General features: G+C 39.5%; 1 protein-coding gene across 1 annotated transcript in view; it reads left to right on the forward strand.

The window, feature by feature from the left end:
• The window catches only part of LOC101858947 (1-phosphatidylinositol 4,5-bisphosphate phosphodiesterase classes I and II), a gene marked incomplete at its 5' end in the record, with an annotated part of 72,027 nt that overhangs the window by 28,091 nt on the left and 22,056 nt on the right, over positions 1 to 21,880 (forward strand). The window contains 9 exon segments of the mRNA XM_013083898.2: positions 1,695 to 2,151; positions 2,602 to 2,794; positions 4,574 to 4,670; positions 5,280 to 5,364; positions 8,755 to 8,879; positions 10,701 to 10,855; positions 12,980 to 13,144; positions 13,615 to 13,822; positions 15,186 to 15,286. Of these exon segments, the coding sequence (XP_012939352.1) occupies positions 1,695 to 2,151; positions 2,602 to 2,794; positions 4,574 to 4,670; positions 5,280 to 5,364; positions 8,755 to 8,879; positions 10,701 to 10,855; positions 12,980 to 13,144; positions 13,615 to 13,822; positions 15,186 to 15,286 (1,586 nt within the window).

Below are 21,880 nucleotides of genomic sequence, written 5' to 3' on the forward strand. Positions count from 1 at the left end.
ACAGTTACGCACACATGCACACACACACACACTTACACCCACAGTTGTGCTTCTCCCCTCCATTTGCTTAACTTCACCATCAGAGCGTGCTGTTGTTGTTTTTTTTTTGGTCATTTTGGTTACAATCTATAAATGAAGAGCTTTGAAGATATTTCTACCCACATTTGTCAACATGTTTTTCAAACTTACAAAATGAAAGTAATACATTGTAATAAGATGCAAAAGGCTACAGAAGGGAAAAGTAAGAGGATGAAATGGGAAAATGAAAAGAAAGGAAAATCTAGACTATCGGTTTTAGGAATATTTGTAGAACGCTTATCAAACATTTCAGGCATAACAATAAAATAATAATGAATACTTGCTATATTTAGGGCTGTATTTTATAGACAGATTATGCTTTGTAGTTGATTTGCTAGTCATTTTATTATTATTATTATCATTATTTAATTTGCTTATCAAAGGCCACAGTAGTGTTGAACAAACACAAAACTATAGTTAAGGTTGTAAGGTTGGCCGTCCTTGTAAAGGAGTGTTAATGAGTTTAAAGCTTACACTGGTATTGTGGGATGGAAGTTGTGCAAAGCTTAAATTAATTCTTTGTTTGCAAGATTTCATAGCTTTTATGACAGGGTCTATGCAGATAGAGGGTTGGAAGTTTGTGGTTAACGTTTGAAATAGAGCTTTTGGTTATTTAATCTTTTTTTTTCTGTTTTGTTTGTGGTTGTTTTCCTTTGCTCATTCGAGATGTTTGTTTGTTTTAATAGAAAGAGATACGTGATTTGCAGTTTGATGTATTGATAGCAATGAAAATTAATTTGATGTTGTCATGGTCTTTTGCGAGTAATTCTATGAGAAACGGGTGTGTTTGTTAAATAATCTCCCCAAAGTTTATCGTATATACATGTATTAGCAAAACACATGTGTGCTTCTGTCAGACTCATTTGATTTGTGATTCTGTTGTCTTAATTTATTTACTAATAACGAGAAATTTGGAAGCAATATTGTTGGTGTCAAGACGCCATATCATTCCTTAATGTTTTAAAATATGCAGGGAAACTATTATTTCTTGTCTTGTTATCATTTTTAAAAGGTAAAGGGGTGACTTAATATTTAATTTCATTGCATTTTTCTTTTGATTATATTTTTAGTGTGTGTGAAGCAAAAGATAGATCTAGACCCTAACATTCATCCTGCTTGTTTGAAGTTTAGACATGTTAAAATGTTGGTTTGTGACATAGATTGTACAACGCTTAATAGAACTATAGCAGGAACAGAATCAGTTTGATTATAACCTTGAAGCAAGAGTAACAAAGGTTGAATTTGGTGAATATTGGCAGGGACGCTGACAGGTCATCTCTTTTTTACCCTAAATGTAATTTTCAGGAATTTTTTTTCTCATTGTTCTTCAGTGAGAATAAAAATGAGGTTCATAAGAATTCTTTTTACTTCTGCTGAGGGAAGTTAAGTGCCTTGTTTGCCGTTATTAATTTTTGTCAAGATTGAAAATTCTATGTGCTCGCGCTTCTGTTATTTAGTTTCTTGTCTTGGATAAAGAAAGTGGTCGTTTGGGGATATTTCTATTTTATGCACAAATGTGAAAAACTGTACAAATGGGAGACACTATTTTCTTTGGTGTTATTTATAAAGTTTTTAACTAATGTTCTGTCTTGACTGACATTGTGGTCCCTATACAGCTCAGAACATGTCAAAGCGGCTGAGACAGAAGAACGCAAACACCACTGCAGAGGGCACTGTGAAGCCTCGACTCAGCGAAGTGGAGGAGGATGTAGAGATGACCACGCCCACACCCGCCTCACCTACTACACCTGCTACACCTGCCACACCTGCCACACTGCCACACTTAGCACACAGACTGCACACACCTGCCACACCTGCCACACCTGCTACACCTGCCACACCTGCTACACCTGCCACACCTGTCACACCTGCCACACCCGCCACATCCGCCCCTCCACCAACCACCCCTCCCACTACTGACCCACTGCCACTGCCACTGCCAGAGTCACCCACAGAGAGCGGAGCCTCCCCTCCCCCTGCCAGCCCGCTGGAGCCAGCGGCATCGCCCACTCCCGAATCTGAACCAAAGTCTCCAAGCCGAATTGCTCTGGAGAAAAACCTTTCCATTTGCAGGTAAGCTGGTAGTTTCTGTTGTTGGGATTCTTTGTCCGCCTCTTGGGTCATATGTTAGGCAAAAAGTTCTATTGTCTATGTGTCACTTTCCTCCCAACTGGGCTGTTGTAAAAGATACAGCCTTATGGCTTTTGAGTTTCGTGCTTACTCATTTTCTTGATTTCACATACAGGTACTTTCATACATGCCCTTACGAGCTAGACTCCAATACTTATGTCTATCTTTCTGGAAATGTCATCAGTGGCATCTGGTGAGATGGGGCTTGCTTTTTGTTGACTAAAATCCCAACAAAAAAACGTTTTGCAAAGTACAGAAAGGAACAAAACATTTTCCAAACAAAGGCTCACTCCAGGATAAGACCCGAAAGAAACGTTAGAGGCATAAATGGAAAAGTGATCTGATTGGTCTGGGTGTATACTGCTTTTTATAACAAGCTTAAATCTTTTCCAGTGAAAACACGGACACCACAGAAGTGTCCAAAGATGGTGATGACGCTTTCGACAGTGATTCTGACAGCACAGACAGTGATGATGATGATGAGAACAACACAGAGACAGCTGTGGAGAAGGAGAAGAAAAAGAAGCAGAAGAAAGTCCTCACAGAAGAAGAGAAAAAGAGGAGACAGAGGATGAAGAGAGAAAAGGTAATTCTCATCAGGAATTCTTTTTTGCTTCTTTTTTTTGTGTATTGCCAGCCCAGCTTTGTTTTTCCTGGCACCATTTTTATTGCAACGGAAATGGAAAATTTTGAAGGGTGGAATTTTGTGAGATCATTATTGTAACCTTAAACTCTAGTTCTAGATTTGATGCTAGCAATGTCAGACAACAGTATTTTATAAACAGCATCAAAAGAAATCAGAAGTGATGCCTTTAACTAGACCTCGTCTTATTCACAACATGATCAATGTTATATGCTTGACTCCGTGGCGCCACTTGAGATACTGTGTGTTTGTTCTTTCATTTCCTCTCCGTAAGTTTTGTTTTATTTTCCTTGCATACCAAGCAGATTTTCGTCAGATACAGTAGGTTAATGAATTTCAACACTTAAGTAAAAGCAGTTTATGTAATAAACTGCAAGGAGAAGGGAGGTGGGCAAAAGCCTTTGAACCTCAAACAAACTTCCTTACAGGAGGGAAAAATAATGTCTCTTGTTTTGCTTTACACTGGAGACGCAGAAAATAGGGGATTGGTGGGTGTTCTGGAGACGCAGAAAATAGGGGATTGGTGGGTGTTCTGGAGACACAGAAAATAGGGGATTGGTGGGTGTTCTGGAGACACAGAAAATAGGGGATTGGTGGGTGTTCTGGTGTGATTTGCTCCATTTTTTCCTAACAACTAAAGTCCTGATCATTCTTCCTTTTTTGTGTTTGTGACTATAATCTTTGGCACTTGTATGACCATATTGTGTTTCAAGTGACGTAGAACTCTGATTAAAACTAAGAAGACACAGAAATGGGCTTTGACAAAAGTAGAATTCTGAGAAACATTTGTGCTAAAGTAAGCTTGTGACTGAATGTCACTTTGGCTCAGTCCTATGTCTTTTCCCCTGTATCTTCCTCTTCATTGATTGATGTCCTTATAGAGTATGGTCAGGAACTGTTATATGTGTCATGCCAATAATCAGTGCTTTTCAGTCAAATCCACACAGAAATGTGTTCTTCAGTGGATTAAAAAAGTATTGAGGCAAAAAACAAAATTCATTTAAAAAAATACCAGGTATCAATTTCATTATTTTGACGAGCGTCTGATTTCACTATTCTGCCTCACATATGTCCTCCTTCTGTGTTTCTTGTTTTAGATGGTGCACTTCCATCGATGGCTACAATCTAAGCTGAATAACATGTTAAATTGTCAAATTCCTCTGCTTAACAGTTTTTAAACACCATTGGCCTTTGCTGTGGAATCAGGGCTATAGATCATTTGTATTGAACTCCACTGATTTGAGGAAAAGTTTTTGAAACTCTGCTGATCACAAAAGAAGTTCTGAGTCTGTACTGATAGCTAAAGAAATTTTTAGTCAATGATGAGGCTTTTTGCCCCTCTATATCAGTTCTATTACAGGAAGGTGCTTCTTTTGGAAACAGCTATTGTCAAGCTGGTATGAATAAAATTTCAAGTCATCTTCAGCTTCAATGAGCAGGCATTGAGTTGTTCTTAGAGTAAGAAAATATTTTCTTTGTTGATGCTCTGTTTTTCATCTTTGAGAAGAGTATGTGGGTGGTTGGAGGGGGCCACTGGTAGGTCTTACTCCTTTTCCTTCCCTCTGTTGTTTCTGTCTGTCTGTCTTACTTTTTGCCAGCACCAAATGGCCCTTTATTGTGTCGATGTCCTTCTCTTTACTAAAACAAACGTAGGCAACCGAGAAGAGTACAAGAACAGATTATGATCAATGAGATTTGTAACCTCTCCCCATTTTCCCTCAGGGTACTGCGGGAAAAGAAGCCTCTGCTGCCATGGAGATGTCGCTTCTGGTCAACTACATTCAGCCTGTCCATTTCCATTCCTTTGACGCCTCTGAAAGTAAGGACAGCCCGTGCATTTTTCTGTTGTGCTCATTCAGAAGGGTAGCCAGGGGATTGTAACTGGGAAAGATGGAAAAGATGCAGTAATAATGATGCTGGCAGCAACAATAGTGATGATTATGGCAGCAACAATGAAGATGAGGGTGATAATTATTTTTTAAAAGTTTAGAATATCTGTTTTGCGGTACAACACTTTGTCTGTAGGGGGAATTTATAATGCTGCAGGTGTGTGTGCATGTGTGTGTGCGTACATGTGTGCATGCATATTGCTGTAGTTCAGTCTTGATCTTTCATCAAAATGTTGTACTTTACTTACTTTTACTTTTTCCGTCCTCTGGTATCCTTAGGATGTCGAGGAGAGGTGCAGGTTTCAGTCCTGCTAGGTGTGTAGCGTCTGTGATAGATATGTAATGTTGTTCCAGGACCTTTTTAACCCCTTCCAGGAAGGTCTTTCTTGGTTCAATAAATGATTTTATAAGTTATAGTACTTTATTTTATTGCTTGATTATTAGAATCTAGAATGTGGAGTTAGCAGAAATTTGAAAGCTTTTAAAAAAACATAAGTTCTGAAATGTGATATTGACCTCTTTACCTGTGTTTCTTTCAGAGCGCAGACGAAGCTATGAAATCACTTCTTTTGTGGAGACACAAGGCACATCCCTGCTCAAAGAATTCCCGGTGGAATTTGTCAAGTATCTTTTTCAAGGCACACACTGCTGATATGTCTGTATACACGCAGACTGGTTGATAAACTGTGGAAAATATGAGCATTTCATACAGTTTTTATGTTTCTCTGAATAATGATATAGATCTATTCCTTAATCATAAAGTTTACTTCCAAAAACTGTGAAAAACAGTCCAGTTAGCTAAATATGCTTTGTTGTGAGTTCAGATTGTATGTGCATATCTATCAGAAAACCATTACAATGTTCAATAGTTAAAATGAATTACAACCACGTCTTGCCTGCTAACTTGTTTAATCTATCTTTAGAAAGAAGTACTCCTGTTTGTGGTTGGTGCGTGTTCTGGTGTGGTCTGCTCCTTCTTTCCTATAAAAAATTTATTGACCTTTTTTCTCCTCTTTTTTCGTGTTTGTTACTCTCTTGTAGCATCTCTAATATTTAGCTCTTATACACTGATAGGACCTTGTTGTGTTGCAAATACCTAAAACTTTAACTAAAGCAAAAACAGAGTCTCTGTTCCGTCACTACTGCTGCTTATATTTATGCTGTATTGTTCTCTATCCTATATGCTTTGATCGGGGCAGTGCCACTGACTGAAGTGTCTTTAGGCCATTCCCAAAGCAGGGACATATCTCGTTCAAGCGTAGTAGAATTGTAAATGGGCTGACTCATGTCACACTCATAACTGTGCCTGATCTACAACAGGGAACTGCTGCTTTTTGTTTCCTGATTCTTACTATTGTCATTTTTCTCTACTTCTTTTGTATGTTTGTCACTCCCTTGTGATCTGCTATTTTGGGGTGCCTTGATAGTCGAAGCAGACCTTGTGCTGTTGAAGCTAGAGAGGTGAGCAGTCTAAGTCTGATTCCCTGTAAAGACTTCTCTGTTGACACCCACCCCTTGGCGCTCATATGACCTTTTGCAGTTGCGAGCGCCATAAAACCCTCTACTATAAAAAAAACAACAAAAAAACAAACAAAAAACGTATGGTTAACTAGGCCACACAATATACAGGGTAATCAAAGAAAAAACCCAACTGTACAACTTCTTTTGAAAATATTTTCCTTCACACTGAAGTTTTGCGTTTCAAACTTGTATACAACATTTGGAAGCCAAAAGGAATTTGTCTGATATTCATTTTAGATCAATCCACAGAACAGTTTTGCTAAACAAAGCTGTAAATAAAACAACCTGTTTTCAGCTATGTCCCCATTTTTGTAGAATGACGCACTAGCTCGCATTAGGCATACCACTAAATATCCCAACGATTGCACTATATTGCAAACTACAGTTGTCTAACAGGCCAACAGAAGTTTGCAGATAGTTTTTCTCAAGTTTCCTTTGCCTGCTGAGATCATGGTTAAGATTAGTAGAGAGCAGAGAGCTTTTTGTATTGAACATTTCTTCACCACCAACTCATTTCGTAAGTTTCGCACAAGGAACGGAAATAATGTTAAAGTGCCCTTAAGGCCTTCTTTGATGTCAAGGGTGAAAATGGTCCATCAGTTACGACCAGTACAGAATCAGAACTAAAAATTCGCGGACAACCATTTCAGGTCAAACACACACCGTTCGCACCCCTTTAAACGTCACCAGGGTGCAGAATTCAGTAGATGAGCCCCATGACACGTCTGTCCATAGACGATGTTTGCAGCTATGATTTTCCTACTTTTCAACGGTCCACATTCTCAAGGCAGATATTCATCTACTACTGTACCATTTTCCCGTTCACGAAGTTATCAGAGGATAGCAATGCGTTCACGATTCCTCGATTGTTTTGAAAAGTGTGGACTTCCTCTTTGACATTTGGTTCCTTGATAAAGCCCATATTCTTTCGGGTTATCTCAACTCCACAAATGCTATGTCGGCAGCCTCCCCCCCCCCCCCCCCACCCCAATTGCCTTTAGAAACAAACTCCATACTGTAAGGTGTACAGTGTATTAAGTGGCTTTGAGTACTCACGGTTTGGCGGATCCTTGTGTTTGGCCTCCACTGAACATTACGAACGACGCGTTAAAATGTAAAGGAGGACATATAGACCATTTGTTCTCAAAATTTCAGAATTTTAAAGATATCTTTTAAAACTCTGTAGGAGAAAAGAAATGTTGTTCAAAGGTAACAAGTATGGAAAGATTAGATTTTTAAAAGAAAAGAAAAGGAAAAAAAAAACCCCAATCATTCCATGACTTTCTTTACAAGATTTTTTAAATTTGTACATTTTGCATTTGTAGGTAGTTTTTATAAAAGCCGTTTTCGAAAATAAGTTTCTTCTTTGTGAATTTTTATGTCGAGCAAATTCCTTTTGAGGGAATATTATCTGTTCCAAATTACAACATTCTAGTACAAATTTTGTGCAAGATATTCAGAAAAAAAGTTGTACAGTTTTTTTTTGGATCACCCTGTATTTCAAGCGTATTGCATGCTCGAGGTTGTCAGTTGGTATATGTGCAAGGCAGGCCTCTTTTCTGCCCTCTGCTGCATTATTTTTGTGTGACTCCTGGTGACTCTATCTTTTTCTGTTTCTTGGATGAACCTTTCTCTTTCTCTCTCTCTCCCTCTCTCTCTCTCCCTCTCTCTCTCTCTCTCTCTCTCTCTCTCTCTCTTACTTATTTGGTTTTAGAGAGAAATTATGGGGATGAAAAAGTTTTCTGTTGAGGTCTCCTTCACCCTCCATTCACTGACCTGACCTTTTAAGTACATCAGAGATCTTCACTCTGTGGGGGACTAACATGGGGGTGACCCTTAATGTAATGTGCCAAAGACAATTTTAACTTATTTAAAGAATTGGGAACTGAAGTATACTTATTCTTTAGGTCATTCCCAAAGGGGGGACATTTCTCGTTCAAGCACAGTAGAATTGTAAATGGGCTGATTCATGTCACGCTCATAACTGTGCCTGATATACGACAGGGAACTGCTGCTTTTTCTTTCCTAATCCTTACTATTGTCATTTTCCTCTACTTCTTTTGTATGTTTGTCACACTCTTGTGACCTGCTATTTCCGGGGTGCCTTGATAGTTGAAGCAGACCTTGTGCTGTTGAAGCTAGAGAAGTGAGCAGAGTAAGTCTGATTCCCTGTAAAGACTTCTCTGTTGACACCCACCCCTTGGCGTTCATATGACCTTATGCATTTGCGAGTGCCGTAAAACCCTCTACTATAATAATAATAATAAATAAAGACCTTCCTTGTGGGTGGTTGGTGGGTGCTTTGGTTTTTGCCCCTTCTTTCCTATCAAACATCTGTCTTCACTTTCTCTCCTTCATTTTTGTGTTTGTTACTCTCTTGTAACTCCTCTAATCTGTAGTACACATACAGCTTAATTGTGTTGCAAATGCCATAAAATTCTTACTAAAACAAAAACAAACAGAAAACTAGACCTTCCTTAACTGCGACCCCAGCTACAACAAGCGCCAGATGAGCAGAATTTATCCTAGAGGCACGCGCGTCGACTCCAGCAACTTTATCCCACAGGTCTTCTGGAACGCTGGCTGTCAGCTGGTGGCCTTGAACTTTCAGACACTCGGTGAGTAGATGGTATACGGTTGAAAATGTCTTTTGGGGTCACCCATTGCGGAGGAGAAGAGTAGCCCTCTTAGACAGGTGGGCATCTTTCACAGTGTCATTATAATGTTTAAAAAAAGTTAATAACTTAAACGCAAGGGGTGAAATGGGAAGAGGCTGTTTGTACAGGTATTGTCTTGTACAGGTGGCCGTTAGAGCAAATTTAACTGTACATTGGGGTTATGGAGTTCAAGGGTTTTGTTTGAAGGTTTTAATTGCCTAAAGATATTTTCAACCTTCCATTTTTAGAAATAAGTTACAAGTCATTTTCTTGTTATGTTTTAGGGACATTAATGTTGGCCCATGGAAAGTGGAGACCACTGATATGCATATTAGGTTATGTAAATACTTGGATGTTTGGTGGGGGTTGGGGGGGGGGGAGAGTTTACTTTTACCTTTCATTGTTTCTTGTCTGTATTTGTTGAGCTGTTTTGCTGTTTGTTTATGTGATGAAGCAGCAACATGATCCAATATACTTGTTATACAATATCCTAGACTGTGCACTGGCGTATTTCCGGTTCACTATGGAGTGCACTTTGTGACTCAGTTTGAGCCAAATGAAGGGCATACCCCCGGGAGCAGTGCTACTGACTGAAATGTCTTTAGACCATTCCCAAAGGGGAGACATTAACATCTCGAGTTCTTATGCAGTAGTATAGTATTGTAATTGTAAATGGGCTGATTCATCAATGTCATGCTCATAACTGTACCTGACCTGCAACAGGAAACTGCTGCTTTTTCTTTCCTAATCCTTACTATCGTTATTCTTTCTTCTACTTGTTTTGTATGTTTGTCACACTCTTGTGACCTGCTATTTCCGGGGTGCCTTGATAGTCGAAGCAGAGTTAGTGCTGTTGAAGCTAGAGAGGTGAGCAGAGTAAGTCTGGTTCCCTGTAAGGGCTTCTCTGTTGACATCCACCCCTTGGTACTCATATGACCTCATGCAGTTGCGAGCGCTGTAAAGCCTCTACTAAAACAAAACAAAATGAAGGGAGGGGGGGGGGGGAGGTGCTGGGTGCACTTAGCTATAGGGATGTTTTGTTCTTCAACTGGATATTATGACAAGGCTTACGGTGCACAGGCTTAGGAGGGAAGTTTTTAAAGAGAGCAAAGAGCTAGTCATGACAGTGTGTGGGTCTGGGAGTAGTAGTCTATGCTTGAGAGCAAAGAGCTAGTCATGTTCCCCCCCCTCTCTCTCTCTCTCTCTCTCTCTCTCTCTCTCTCTCTCTCTCTCTCTCTCTCTCTCTCTCTCTCTCTCTCTCTCTCTCTCTCTCTCTCTCTCTCTCTCTCTCTCTCTCTCTCTCTCTCTCTCTCTCTCTCTCTCTCTCTCTCTCTCTCTCTCTCCCCCCCTCCCTCTCTACCTCTATTTTTTTTCTTTGTTATTTGCTGAGTCTGTCCCCGTGGTTTTATGCACCCCGCATAGTTAAGCAAAATTTGATCATTTTTTGGCATAATTTCTGATTATTTTCGTTTATCATTCTTTGTTAAAATTAACAGAATCACATAATTTCACTTTTTTGGGCTCAGTTTGCATAATTTCAGAATTTTTTGTTCATAAAACTGCGGGGACAGCTGAGTGTGCTGTGGAATGGATGGTCTTAAGGGGTTTTACTTTTAGTGGAGACTTATTTTAGTAAATTTTGTGATTACATTGAGTTGTATGTCATTGCACAGACCATTGTAAGACAAATGTATGTAAAGGACATTTAAAAACGGTCTTGTCTTTTATCTCTGAATGGCGACACAGGTAACAAGTAACAATTCTGAGTTGTCTTGTTCCCAGACCTTGCCATGCAGATTAACATGGGACTCTTTGAGTACAACGGCCGTTCGGGGTACATCATCAAGCCCGATTTCATGCGGCGACCTGATCGACATTTTGACCCATTTGCCGAGTCAACAGTCGATGGGATCATAGCTGGAACTGTGTCCGTCAAGGTATGAAAAAAAATTGTTCTGGAGTGCACCCAGAATGAGGAGGGCGATAGGAGTTTTCACAGTGGGTCAGATTGGAGCTATTTATGTTGCAGTAGCCAGATTGGGGGAAGGTTATCGTGTCCGGACTGAAGATATTCATGTTTATAATTACAGTGGATCAGATTGAAGTTACTTATGTTATAGAAGCCAGATAAAAGTATGGGTCGAATTGGAGTTATTTATATTCCAGTGGGACAGATTGGAGTTGTTTATGTTACAGTGGGTCAGATTGGAGTTATTTATATTCGAGTGGACCAGATTGGAGTTATTTATATTCGAGTGGGCCAGTTGGAGTAATTTATATTTGAGTGGGTCAGATTGGAGTAATTTATGTTGCAATGGGTCAGATTGGAGTAATTTATGTTGCAATGGGTCAGATTGGAGTAATTTATGTTGCAATGGGTCAGACTGGAATTACTTATTTTACTGTGAGCCAGATGGGAGTTACTTATGTCACAGTTGGCCAGATGGAAATAAATTGTTTTTGGAGTTTCAAAGAATCTGTTTTCAACCCCTTGAGTATTTATGGACTCTTTTTAGACTGATTCATGTTAATGGCAGCACACTTGCTCATTCATAGTTTGCTTTCTCTTGAGTGGATCCTGTATGCTAAATTAAATTGGCGTTTTATTAACTAGGACGCTCACCTCTAGCAATAATTGAACCTCCTGCCTAGTCCTACTTTGATCAAAATCCCAACATCCCAGAATTTCAGAGGTCATAGATAGCTTGTTGTTAAAAATGCTTTCATTATGTGAGTCTTGAGCTTAGCTTGCAGCCTGTGAGTGGTTTCTGCCTGTTCTAAGTTAAAGTGTGCACTATATGAAAATTGATAGCCTATTCCCCACTATTGTCACTGCAAGTGTAGTTTAAAATATATATATAAATTAATGTTAGCATTTTCAGCACAACGACTAAGGTTTCAACCCATCAAATTTTAAGAAAAGAATAAAGATGTGGTATAAGTGGATACAGTTATAGTGCAGGAAAATGCACAAAAAAAAAGTAATCAATAATGCAGCATTTAGCCAGTAGTCATGCTGACTTTCTCGTTCTAATGCACAGTAGAATTGTAAATGGGCTGATCCAACAATGCCGTGCCCATAACCATGCCTGAACTACAACAGGGAACTGATGCTTTTTCTTTCCTAATCCTTACTATTGTCATTTCCTCTACTTCTTTTGTATGTTTGTCACACTCTTGTGACCAGCCATTTCCGGGGTGCCTTGATAGTCGAAGCAGACTTTGTGCTGTTGAAGCTAGAGAGGTGAGCAGAGTAAGTTTGATTCCCTGTAAGGACTTCTCTGTTGACATCCACCCTTTGGCGCTCATATGACCTTATGCAGTTGCAAGCGCCGTAAAACCTCTACTTAAACTAAAACTAAACAGTCAACTTGACTTAAGGCCAAGGCATTACAATTTTATCCTCACTCCCACACCCTGCTGCATGCTCACAGACCGAATTGACGTGTGCACAAAGCATTTACTAATCAATCAGTCAATTATGAGAAGTATTTATGGTATCATCGGTGTCACAAGCAATCCACTTAAGTCCGTTTGGGTACTTTTTACATCAGAGACCAAAAACAAATTTTTGTTGTGTTGTTCTTGTCAGGAATCATGAAAAGCAAGGACATTGTAAGCCTTGACCATAGTATTAAACTGCAATTTGGTGATGTATAAGATGCATCTCTGATAGAGTTTTGGGAGGGTGTAGATATTGAAATTTCTCAAAATTTGGACGTAAATGGGTTGCTTGCTACAGCGACGACATATATTTATATATATATATATATCTCTGCTTACAAACGTCTGTGGTGTAGCTGTTAGCGCACAGAAGGCCCAAGTTTGATTTCTGGGTCGGGAGAATTTCTATCTGGGTCTTTCGGTTGGGACATTGTATATGTATCACAGACATGATCAAAGCCCACCTCCTGAATGATCTAAATAAGTTCGTGGGGCTGGAAAAAACCCACTTACATTGGGGGCGGGGGGACAACAATTTAAAAACTTTCTTAGAATGTTGTGATGGTGCCATAAAAGTAAAATGAGTTTTATAAGTTAGCTTTTTTTCTCTCTCACAGATCGTTTCGGGCCAGTTTCTATCCGACAAGAAGGTGGGAACATATGTGGAGGTGGACATGTATGGCCTGCCCACAGACACAGTGCGCAAGAAGTTCCGCACTAAGACTGTTCCCAACAATGGGATCAATCCAGTTTATGATGAGGACCCCTTTGTTTTCAAAAAGGTATCCATATTCTTCTCTGTCTGCCTGCCACAGTCACCATTTCTCTCCCTGTGTCTGTTCACCTTTTCTTTTGTTCCATTCCTCTTCTTTTCTGTCTCCTTCTCTTTCTTCTCTCTCTCTGTCTCTCTCTCTCTCTCTGTCTGTCTCTCTGTCTGTCTGTCTGTCTGTCTGTCTGTCTGTCTGTCTCTCTGTCTGTCTCTCTGTCTGTCTGTCTCTCTCTGTCTCTGTCTCTGTCTCTCTCTCTCTCTTCTCTCTCTCTCTCTCTCTCTCTCTCTCTCTCTCTCTCTCTCTCTCTCTCTGCTTCTCTTTATCTCTCCCTTCCACTCTTTGTCTCTTTGCCCTCCTTTCTACCTCCCTCCAACCCCCATCTTTCTCCTTCAATCCTTTTCTCCCTCCCCTCTCCCTCCCTCCCCTCTCCCTCCCTTCCTCAATCTGTACCCTACCACTGTACTGTACTGACTCTCGCCCAGGTGGTTTTGCCCAACCTTGCCATCGTGAGGATTGCCGTGTATGAGGAGCAAGGGAAGCTACTGATTGGCCACCGGGTGCTGCCCGTGGAGGGACTTCGCCCCGGCTATCGGCACATCCCGCTCCGCAATGAATGCAACCAGCCGCTTCTCATGCCAACCTTGTTTGTGCACATCGTGGTGAAGGATTACGTACCCGATGACCTTGCAGGTAATGGTCGTATTGTATTTTGCTTATTATTCTTATTAAGTAGGGTGCTTGCAGTTGTTGGTGCCATGGGTTCAAACCTGAGGAACAAGTGGACTTTTAGGGTACAACCTGAAAATGGGATCCATTTTTGAAAAAAAAATTTCTGTAATATTTAATGTAGATGTTTTTACACCTCTATCGACACCATTTAGATCATTTAAGAGGCACCCCCAGGGCGGTGCCACTGACTGAAGTGTCTTTAGACCATTCCCAAAGGAGGGACATTTCTCATTCTAATGCTCAGTAGAATTGTAAATGGGCGGATCCAACAATGTCATGCTCATAACTGTGCCTGAACTACAACAGAGACTTGCTGCTTTTTCATTCCTAATCCTTACTATCGTCATTTTCCTCTACATCTTTTGTATGTTTGTCAAACTCTTGTGACCCGCTATTTCCGGGGTGCCTTGATAGTCGAAGCAGACTTTGTGCTGTTGAAGCTAGAGAGGTGAGCAGAGTAAGTCTGATTCCCTGTAAGGACTTCTCTGTTGACATCCACCCCTTGACGGTCATATGACCTTATGCAGTTGCGAGCGCAGTAAAACCTCTACTAAAACAAAAATTTAAGAGGTATGCATCCCAATACAAAGACAGAGATACTTGAATAAAATGCCTCTATTGGGAAACGAATTGGAGTCTCTGCATGCAACAGCGAAGTGCTTAATCGCTACACTGCAGGTGCCGGTCTGTAATACTTACTCTCGGCTCATTGTCTGTGAGGGAGTTTAGCACTCTACCATTTAAATGATGTATATTGGGTCTTGTGGAGAAATTACACTGATGATAGAGAGGGAGGTGTTGAAGTACCAAAAGAGAGAGAAGGGGAGGATCATGTTATTCTGCAGGTCACGTCCTTTGGCAATAGTTAAAGATTAGTCTTCCTTGTAACACCAGTTACCTTGAATTGCAAATGCCAAATCACTTAAGGACTCTGTGTGTGTGCGTGCGTGTGTGTATGTGTGTGTGTGTTAGGGGGGAGGGGGGGTTGGGTTCTGTTGCAGATATGACCGGTTGGAGAATGCCTCCCTCTCACTTGTTGCTCTGCTGTGTCAGATTTTTGTCTTAATTATTTCCAGTTCCGTGATACCATTAATGAGACTATAGGCAGTCTTGCTTTCTGATCTTCAAATTTCTGTTCCTAAGATGTTCAGTGTTTCCTTGAGTTTAGTAGAGAAACTTTAAACACCTGATTTTGTCTGTGGAATTGTGAAATGACAATTGTGTTGACATGAAGGTGGAGGTCACATTTGTTATGTCAGACGATAAGTGACCATTTTTCTGTCAGTGTGCCTCAGTTTTTCTCAAACCAAAATTTCTTTCCCAGAGTATGCTGATGCACTGTTCAACCCAATCGCCTATCAATCGAATCTTGAGAAACATGCTCAGCAACTTGAGATTCTGACAGAGGATTTTGATGCAGTTGATGTAAGTCTTTTCCTTTGTACTGGGTCATGCACTAGTGATGGCTTTATATTTTAGCTCTACAGTTTTTTTATATTTTTCACCCCTTTTCTATCCTTTTTAAACAGTCAAGCTACACTACGGTATATTTGCTCAGAAATTTGCTGTGGGCTTTTGAGGTGCATGAGTCATTAGAATAACTTGGCATCTTACCTCTATGACTGCTGTGATCAAACACTAAAATACTGTTGCTTCTTTCTTTAATAAAGATATAACAATGATTTTACAGTTGGTGACAATGTTGTATTTTAGTCTTTTTACTTCCCTAAATATCATTTACTGTTTTTTTCTGTTTTGTTTATGTATGTGGTTTTAGTTTTTGAGCTTTCTGGCATATGTTTATGTCATTTGTACTCAAATATGCTAAGTTGCTGTGATTTCAATTTCAATTATCACATGTTTCGTATTGAGCTTTTACTGATCATAATCATTTCTTGGGCACAGGTTCCTAGCCATCCTCTCACATGTTTTAAATCTGAGATAACTTTAAAAGTTAGCTTAATGTGAAATGGTTAAGAAGTCTCATTTCCTGATAATTGCATGCAGATGTATATAATTATCTATCATTATTTGATATTGGAGGAATGGTGTTGAGGCTTAAGATCATAGCCAACAAGAAACATTAAGGTGTTTTGTTACAAGACTTGAGAAACTTTTTTTTTTCAGAAATGTTGATTATTTCCTCCATTGACTAGAAGCTTGTGTACAAGAATATCTGTAAAAATTGTATGTTTGTATTCTGAGAAAAGAGTATAAGCATAAGAACATTTGGAAAGCTTTTATTCATCTCCCCCCCCCCCCCCCCCATATTTATTCTCCAAGACTTGTTTATAGAGATAGGTGGGATTTTTCAGCAGTGGTGGAAAGGATAGGCTTTGATGTGAGTGTGTGTGATATTATGTGAGTGTGTGTGTGTGATTTCGGGGGAAGGGGGGGGGGGGGATTTTTTCGAAAAATGTTACGAAACTGGTTGGCCACACCATCATACTGTACTAGCTTACAAAGGTTCAAAGTTCACTGCATGCTCATACTTAAATTTGTGCATAAAAACTTTTACTTCCAAGTTTTGATAATTTATAATTGCAGATTCAGTGAATACTCCAGTGCATGTGTAATTAGGCAAGCATATTCAAATAAGTGTCCACACACAGTAAAGTAAAACAATCCAATAAAAATTGGGGGGAATGATTTTTTTTTCACCTGTAAACATTCGTATTAATAATGTCTTTTCTAAGAAGCAGCTTACACATGGAACTAGGGAATCCAAGATACTTTTCCCCTATTTCTTCTGTGCCTTAGAAATGCATGTGTAAGCCAGGTGGCTTCTTATGTTTTTAGATTATTTTTGTTTGCAGTTTGGCTTTTCGAAAAATTGTAAGCTTTTTTTTTTTGGACGACCTGCTACATTGTTATATTAACCTCTATTTATCAGTGTAATAATTTTTCTTTTCAGATGTTATTTAATGATTTTCTTAGATTTTTCCAATGAGTTTTTCTTTTCTCCGTCAGAATGACCCTGCTCATTTATCATGTTCTATATTGGTTTTGTTTCATGTTTTGGTTCATTTTTCTTTGCCTCTTTCCATTACTTTGTTTCTTTTGCCTTACCGGGATCAGGAGAAGGAGGAGAGCTTGGCAGAGGCCATTGTAAGTTGAGCATGATGGTGGTAGCTCTGATATCGTGCTCTGTGGACTGTCTCAATCCCTGTGCCCTTGTGATCGAGTCAAATGTCATAAAAGGACTTTGGCTTCCCTTGCTGGTTCCTGGGGAAATCATGTGTTTACCTAACCCAAGGAGATGAAAAGTAGTATAACTGATCGTGCTCAATTTTTAAATGTTTTATAATTGATCACTCATTAATGTTTTTAAAAATACATAATAATATGAATTCCAATTTTTTTTTCCTCTCATAATTATACTTGTTTAATGAAATTAGAAACAACTTATTGCATATTTTTCAAAAGTAAATTTGTCCCGCTCTTAAAATCAAATCAAAGATAAGCATAACCAAGGGCACATTCAACTTGGCCTATTGTTCAACTGAGCTAAACCTGATTTCATCTGGGTGGGTTTAGGATAGTCCGCTGTGTAAAGTATTTTTTGTTCTCGTGTGATAAAGTGATAACTTGGCGGCTTACCGTACGCCTAAATGCGATACTGTTTAGGCCCCAACGGTTGTTCAGAAAATGGAAAGTTTTTGTTCTTTACGAACGAAGAGAGAGGACAGGGAGAATTGCTTTGATTTAGCCTGTATTCATCCTAATTTATCGTCCTTTGTATGATAATTGTTTCAGTCTATTTTCAAGGGAAATCAATTTCAACTATTTGTTGGCCGTGAAATTAGTAACGGTTTGAAAGTACTATATTGTTTCGAATTGCCCTTACTTTTATTTATCAACTATGAGATCTATCAGTTAATCGCAGACTGATTAGTATTTTTAGGGAATGTTCCTTCCTTAGTACCCCTTGTGTTTGTAAATGTAGAGGTTAAGGGATGGTTATGGATTCTAGTCCCTTGTTGTATCGTGTTGGAAAGTGGTCCCGATCACCGATTCAGTGTTGTACCATACAGCGGAACCGTCTTCCTCAATACATTAAACCCACAGAAGACAGAGAGAGAGAGAGAGAGTCCGAGAGAGAGAGTCCGAGATGAGAAGCTCAGCCTTAGGCAGAAAATATTCGTTTCAGAAAAGCTTGCCTTCTGTTGTTGTTTTTTGTTGTTGTTGTTGTTGTTTGTTTTTTTGTTTTTTTGGGGGGTTATGTTGTTGGTTTTGTATTTGGTGTTATTTTACTTTCGTTTTTTGAGTTTCTTTTCAGTATCATGATTTCATATTTATGGTAGATTTTGTACCACAAACATTTTCCTGCACCTTTTGTTGGTTTGTTTTTGGGGGTTGGGGGAAGGTACGTTGTTTTTCTGCTTTGCTTGTTTTTATGTTACTAAATCAACGTTCTAAAACAAGTTAAAATAGTTGAGTTTCTAGATCGTTTCATCAAACAATAATAAAAGGCTTTTCACACAGGCTGTATCGCTCTTGAGTTGTGAAGCGGGGGACTTCCATTTTATGTCAGTTGACGCTCCGATCCATTTGTCCCTACCCTGGCTTCAGTCCCGTTCCCAAAGAGCGTGTGTCCGTGTCAGTTCACTCGCTATTAATCTGGCTTCAGACCTTTTAGAAGAAAACAAACAAAAAGAAAAAAAGAAGGAGAAGATAGTTCATGGGACATTGGTTGATCAGATCTAAGAACGATTTCGAGCCCATTGCCACAGGGACTTTGTGATGAGCTTATTGTTACTATGTTACCTCACGGCGTTCAGTTTTAAGGATAATTGGTCGCTTTTAAGCACAAGCAGGCTATCCCGATAAATGCTGTTTTGAGAAAATCGAAGTTAAAGTTTTTGGATCCTTATTGTGTGTCTTTAAAAAACAAGGAGTGTTTTCTCTATAACCAAACAAACATACACACCAATGAAACCAAACTTCTCCTATAGGTAGGGCAATGCCCATTTTTGGTGTAGGTCAAGATTTCTGGAAACCCCGAATTCCGGGTTAGCCCGCTTGTCCTTAAAAACGACCAATTTTGACAGAGATTTTTAAAGTGCTCACAAATCATGGCGTCTGCTCGTCTTCTCAGTGCACCAGTAGCCACAACGCTGGGATGAAAGTAGCTAGAGACACGATCTCAATAAATCTGTCCTCAAAGAAAGATGTTCGCTATCATGGGCCTCGCTACTTTATATACTCTTCGAAAAATAAAGAAAAGAAAAGAAACGCATAACTGCAAAGTACACGATTACATTATTTTTACTAACAGGCCAATAACTTTGTAATTGTCGCCTTAATGAACTCTCCAATAATTTGAGACTTAAATGACAACAAGTACTGCCGAATACAAAAGAAAAGCTATGTTTACCTATTATGAGACCCAAAAAACACGGGTCTCAGATAATGCGTTTCATATTTTTTCTCTTTTTTTTCTCTTTTTTTAAATTAAAGAGTGTAGTATTATCTTTACATCTTTCTCTCTTCAAGGGTGACTCAACACCACTTCCCGGGAACTTCTTTTGGTGGGCCAATCGTTTTAGGCGGTTTTACAGTACATGTTCCATCCCATTGTGAATAGCATTCTTGTCGTAGGGGCATGCTGCTTTCTTTTCTATCTGTTTCTAAGTACACGTTTGTAGCTGTGTGGATTAATTAAGAGAAGTAAGGTCTAGTCCCTTACCCAATTCTACTACCCCCTCCCTTTTATAGCACCTGGGTTCGAACCCATAGCTTTGCGATTGTGTTTGGTCAGCTTCTGTTCGTATTTCAGTTTGACTAGAACTAGATCAGTCGCATATTTCTGCGATTCTTGCGGGGTTTTTTCTAGGGAGTTTTGGTTGATGCCTTGTGACGATGGTTTAGTCCCATGCCAGGCGGACATTGAAAGCGTCGTTATTTCACACCAGGATCTGTTGAAAAGGTCTTTGGACATAGCCAAATGAAAATCTGTTACGTACCGAGTATGTATAATATATATATATATATATATATATATATATATATATATATATATAATGTACACACTCAGATTGTAAAGCGCATAGAGCGTGCTGTTGTTCAGGAATTTTCTCAACACAAATGCTATTTGTTATATTATAAGATAGGAGAGAGTATCACATGGCCTCTTTATGCTTGCACGAGCTCCTAATTGTGAACCGTGCGAGTGCACCCCCCCCCCCACACACACACACTCAATCTCCACCTCCTTTTCGACCCACTGATGTTTCTTTGTGTCATAGAAACTGTTATGTCGATGATTTAGATGGAACTGTTCGACCCCCAGCTCGGTCCGACGCTGTGTCCTTGAGAAAGACACTTTACACGAATGTCCCATTAATTTGGCTCCCTCCTTTCGGACATGGTGGTTTTACACGGAGGTGTCGCCTCTGAAATTACTCGTACCATTTCACCATTTATTTTTTTTTACACGTAACTCCTTTTTTGCTATCCCTTGTATTATGTTAATACAGTATGTTATGATTTGATGAAAGCTGTCGACTCAAAAGTGAACGGTGAACGTACATTAATAGTGGTACAAACAACTGCTTAAAAACGCGCGTTTCAGAGATGTATAGGTTCCTCTGTATGTGTTAGTGTTTGTGTATCTGTGTGTGTGTGTGTGTGTGTGTGTGTGTGTGTGTGTGTGTGTGTGTGTGTGTGTGTGTGTGTGTGTGTGTGTGTTTACGTGCGTGCGTGCGTGCATGTGTTTGCGGAAGCGAGTAACTGTTTGTGGATGTGTGTGTATGTGTGGAGGGGGGGGGGTACTTTCTTGTCTCTTATTTTGGGGTAGGGAGTGTTTCTAAGACCTCTGGAGTCACAGTTTGATGCAGCACTTATGTGGAGACATGGGATAAGTGAATAGGGTTTTGGCACTCTCAAACTTGGGGTATCAGATCAACAAGGTTTCGTGTCTAGATATAAGACTTAGATCTAGATCTATATATCGTTGGCAAGCCGTTCAAATGGTCTAAGCCCAGAAGGCAAAAACATTTCTGGAGAGAAAAACTTGGTTCACTCTTTTCACCTAATTTATAAAAGATATATTATCCTTCTTGGCTTTTTAAAAAACCCTATCCGTACGCCGTGGGGTCATTTCGTACCCTCGGGTTTGTATTCTTCACATTTTAGAATACTTGTAGTACAAAAATCTCTTTGAAACGCCCAGTATTTCTCAAAAAATAATTTTGACAGATTGCTATGCAAAGCGTACGGATCAGATTAAAACGAGTTTCCTCTTTGGAAAGTGGTGGCACAGAGTTCCCCACGTCATATGGATACGATAGTAAAACATGACATACGAATAGGGTTACATATTTAGAATTTGAACTTTGACAATTTTTCTTGAGCACATGCAATCAATATCACGGATTAGGAAACTGCAGTTAAACGAACTTACGACTTATATTGTATATTGCATTTGAACCGGTGGCCGACGATTATGACCATATTTGTACCATACCACGGTGTCTATTCGGACACGGACACGACCCTTCTAAAGGACTATTTTCCCTCTATAAAAACATGTATTGCATGTCGGTTTATGCAAAGAAACGAAACAACCTCGATTGTTTTTCATCATTCTATAAATAAAATAATAGAATGCAATTTCATGCAAACTGCAAAGGTGCGTTGGTCCAAAAAAGAAAGAGAAGCACGACATTCTCAAAAGGAAAAAGACCCACACTGCACGGTACTCGCATTCGTAAAAGACACCCGTGTCTGAATATACACGGGAGCTTAAATGGACACGTGTCCGAATAGACGCAACCTATTTGTACACAAGGTGTAGCATATTTGCAGTCTGCTCTCTGAAATGTTCGGGGAAATGGGGTGGGGGCTTGTGTGGTTGAATGTAATATCGTATGAATATTGTGTATAAGTGTAAAGTGCTTGGATTTTCTGTATGTGTCGCTAAAATTACTGTGCCAAAATGTTTGCTTGCCACATGAGCAGTGTTTATTACACCCTACTCCTACACACTTCAATTTTTTTCGCTTTATTCCCCCCCCC

This window comes from Aplysia californica, unplaced genomic scaffold, assembly GCF_000002075.1.
Source record: "Aplysia californica isolate F4 #8 unplaced genomic scaffold, AplCal3.0 scaffold00261, whole genome shotgun sequence".
Classification (NCBI taxonomy): Eukaryota; Metazoa; Mollusca; class Gastropoda; order Aplysiida; family Aplysiidae; genus Aplysia; species Aplysia californica.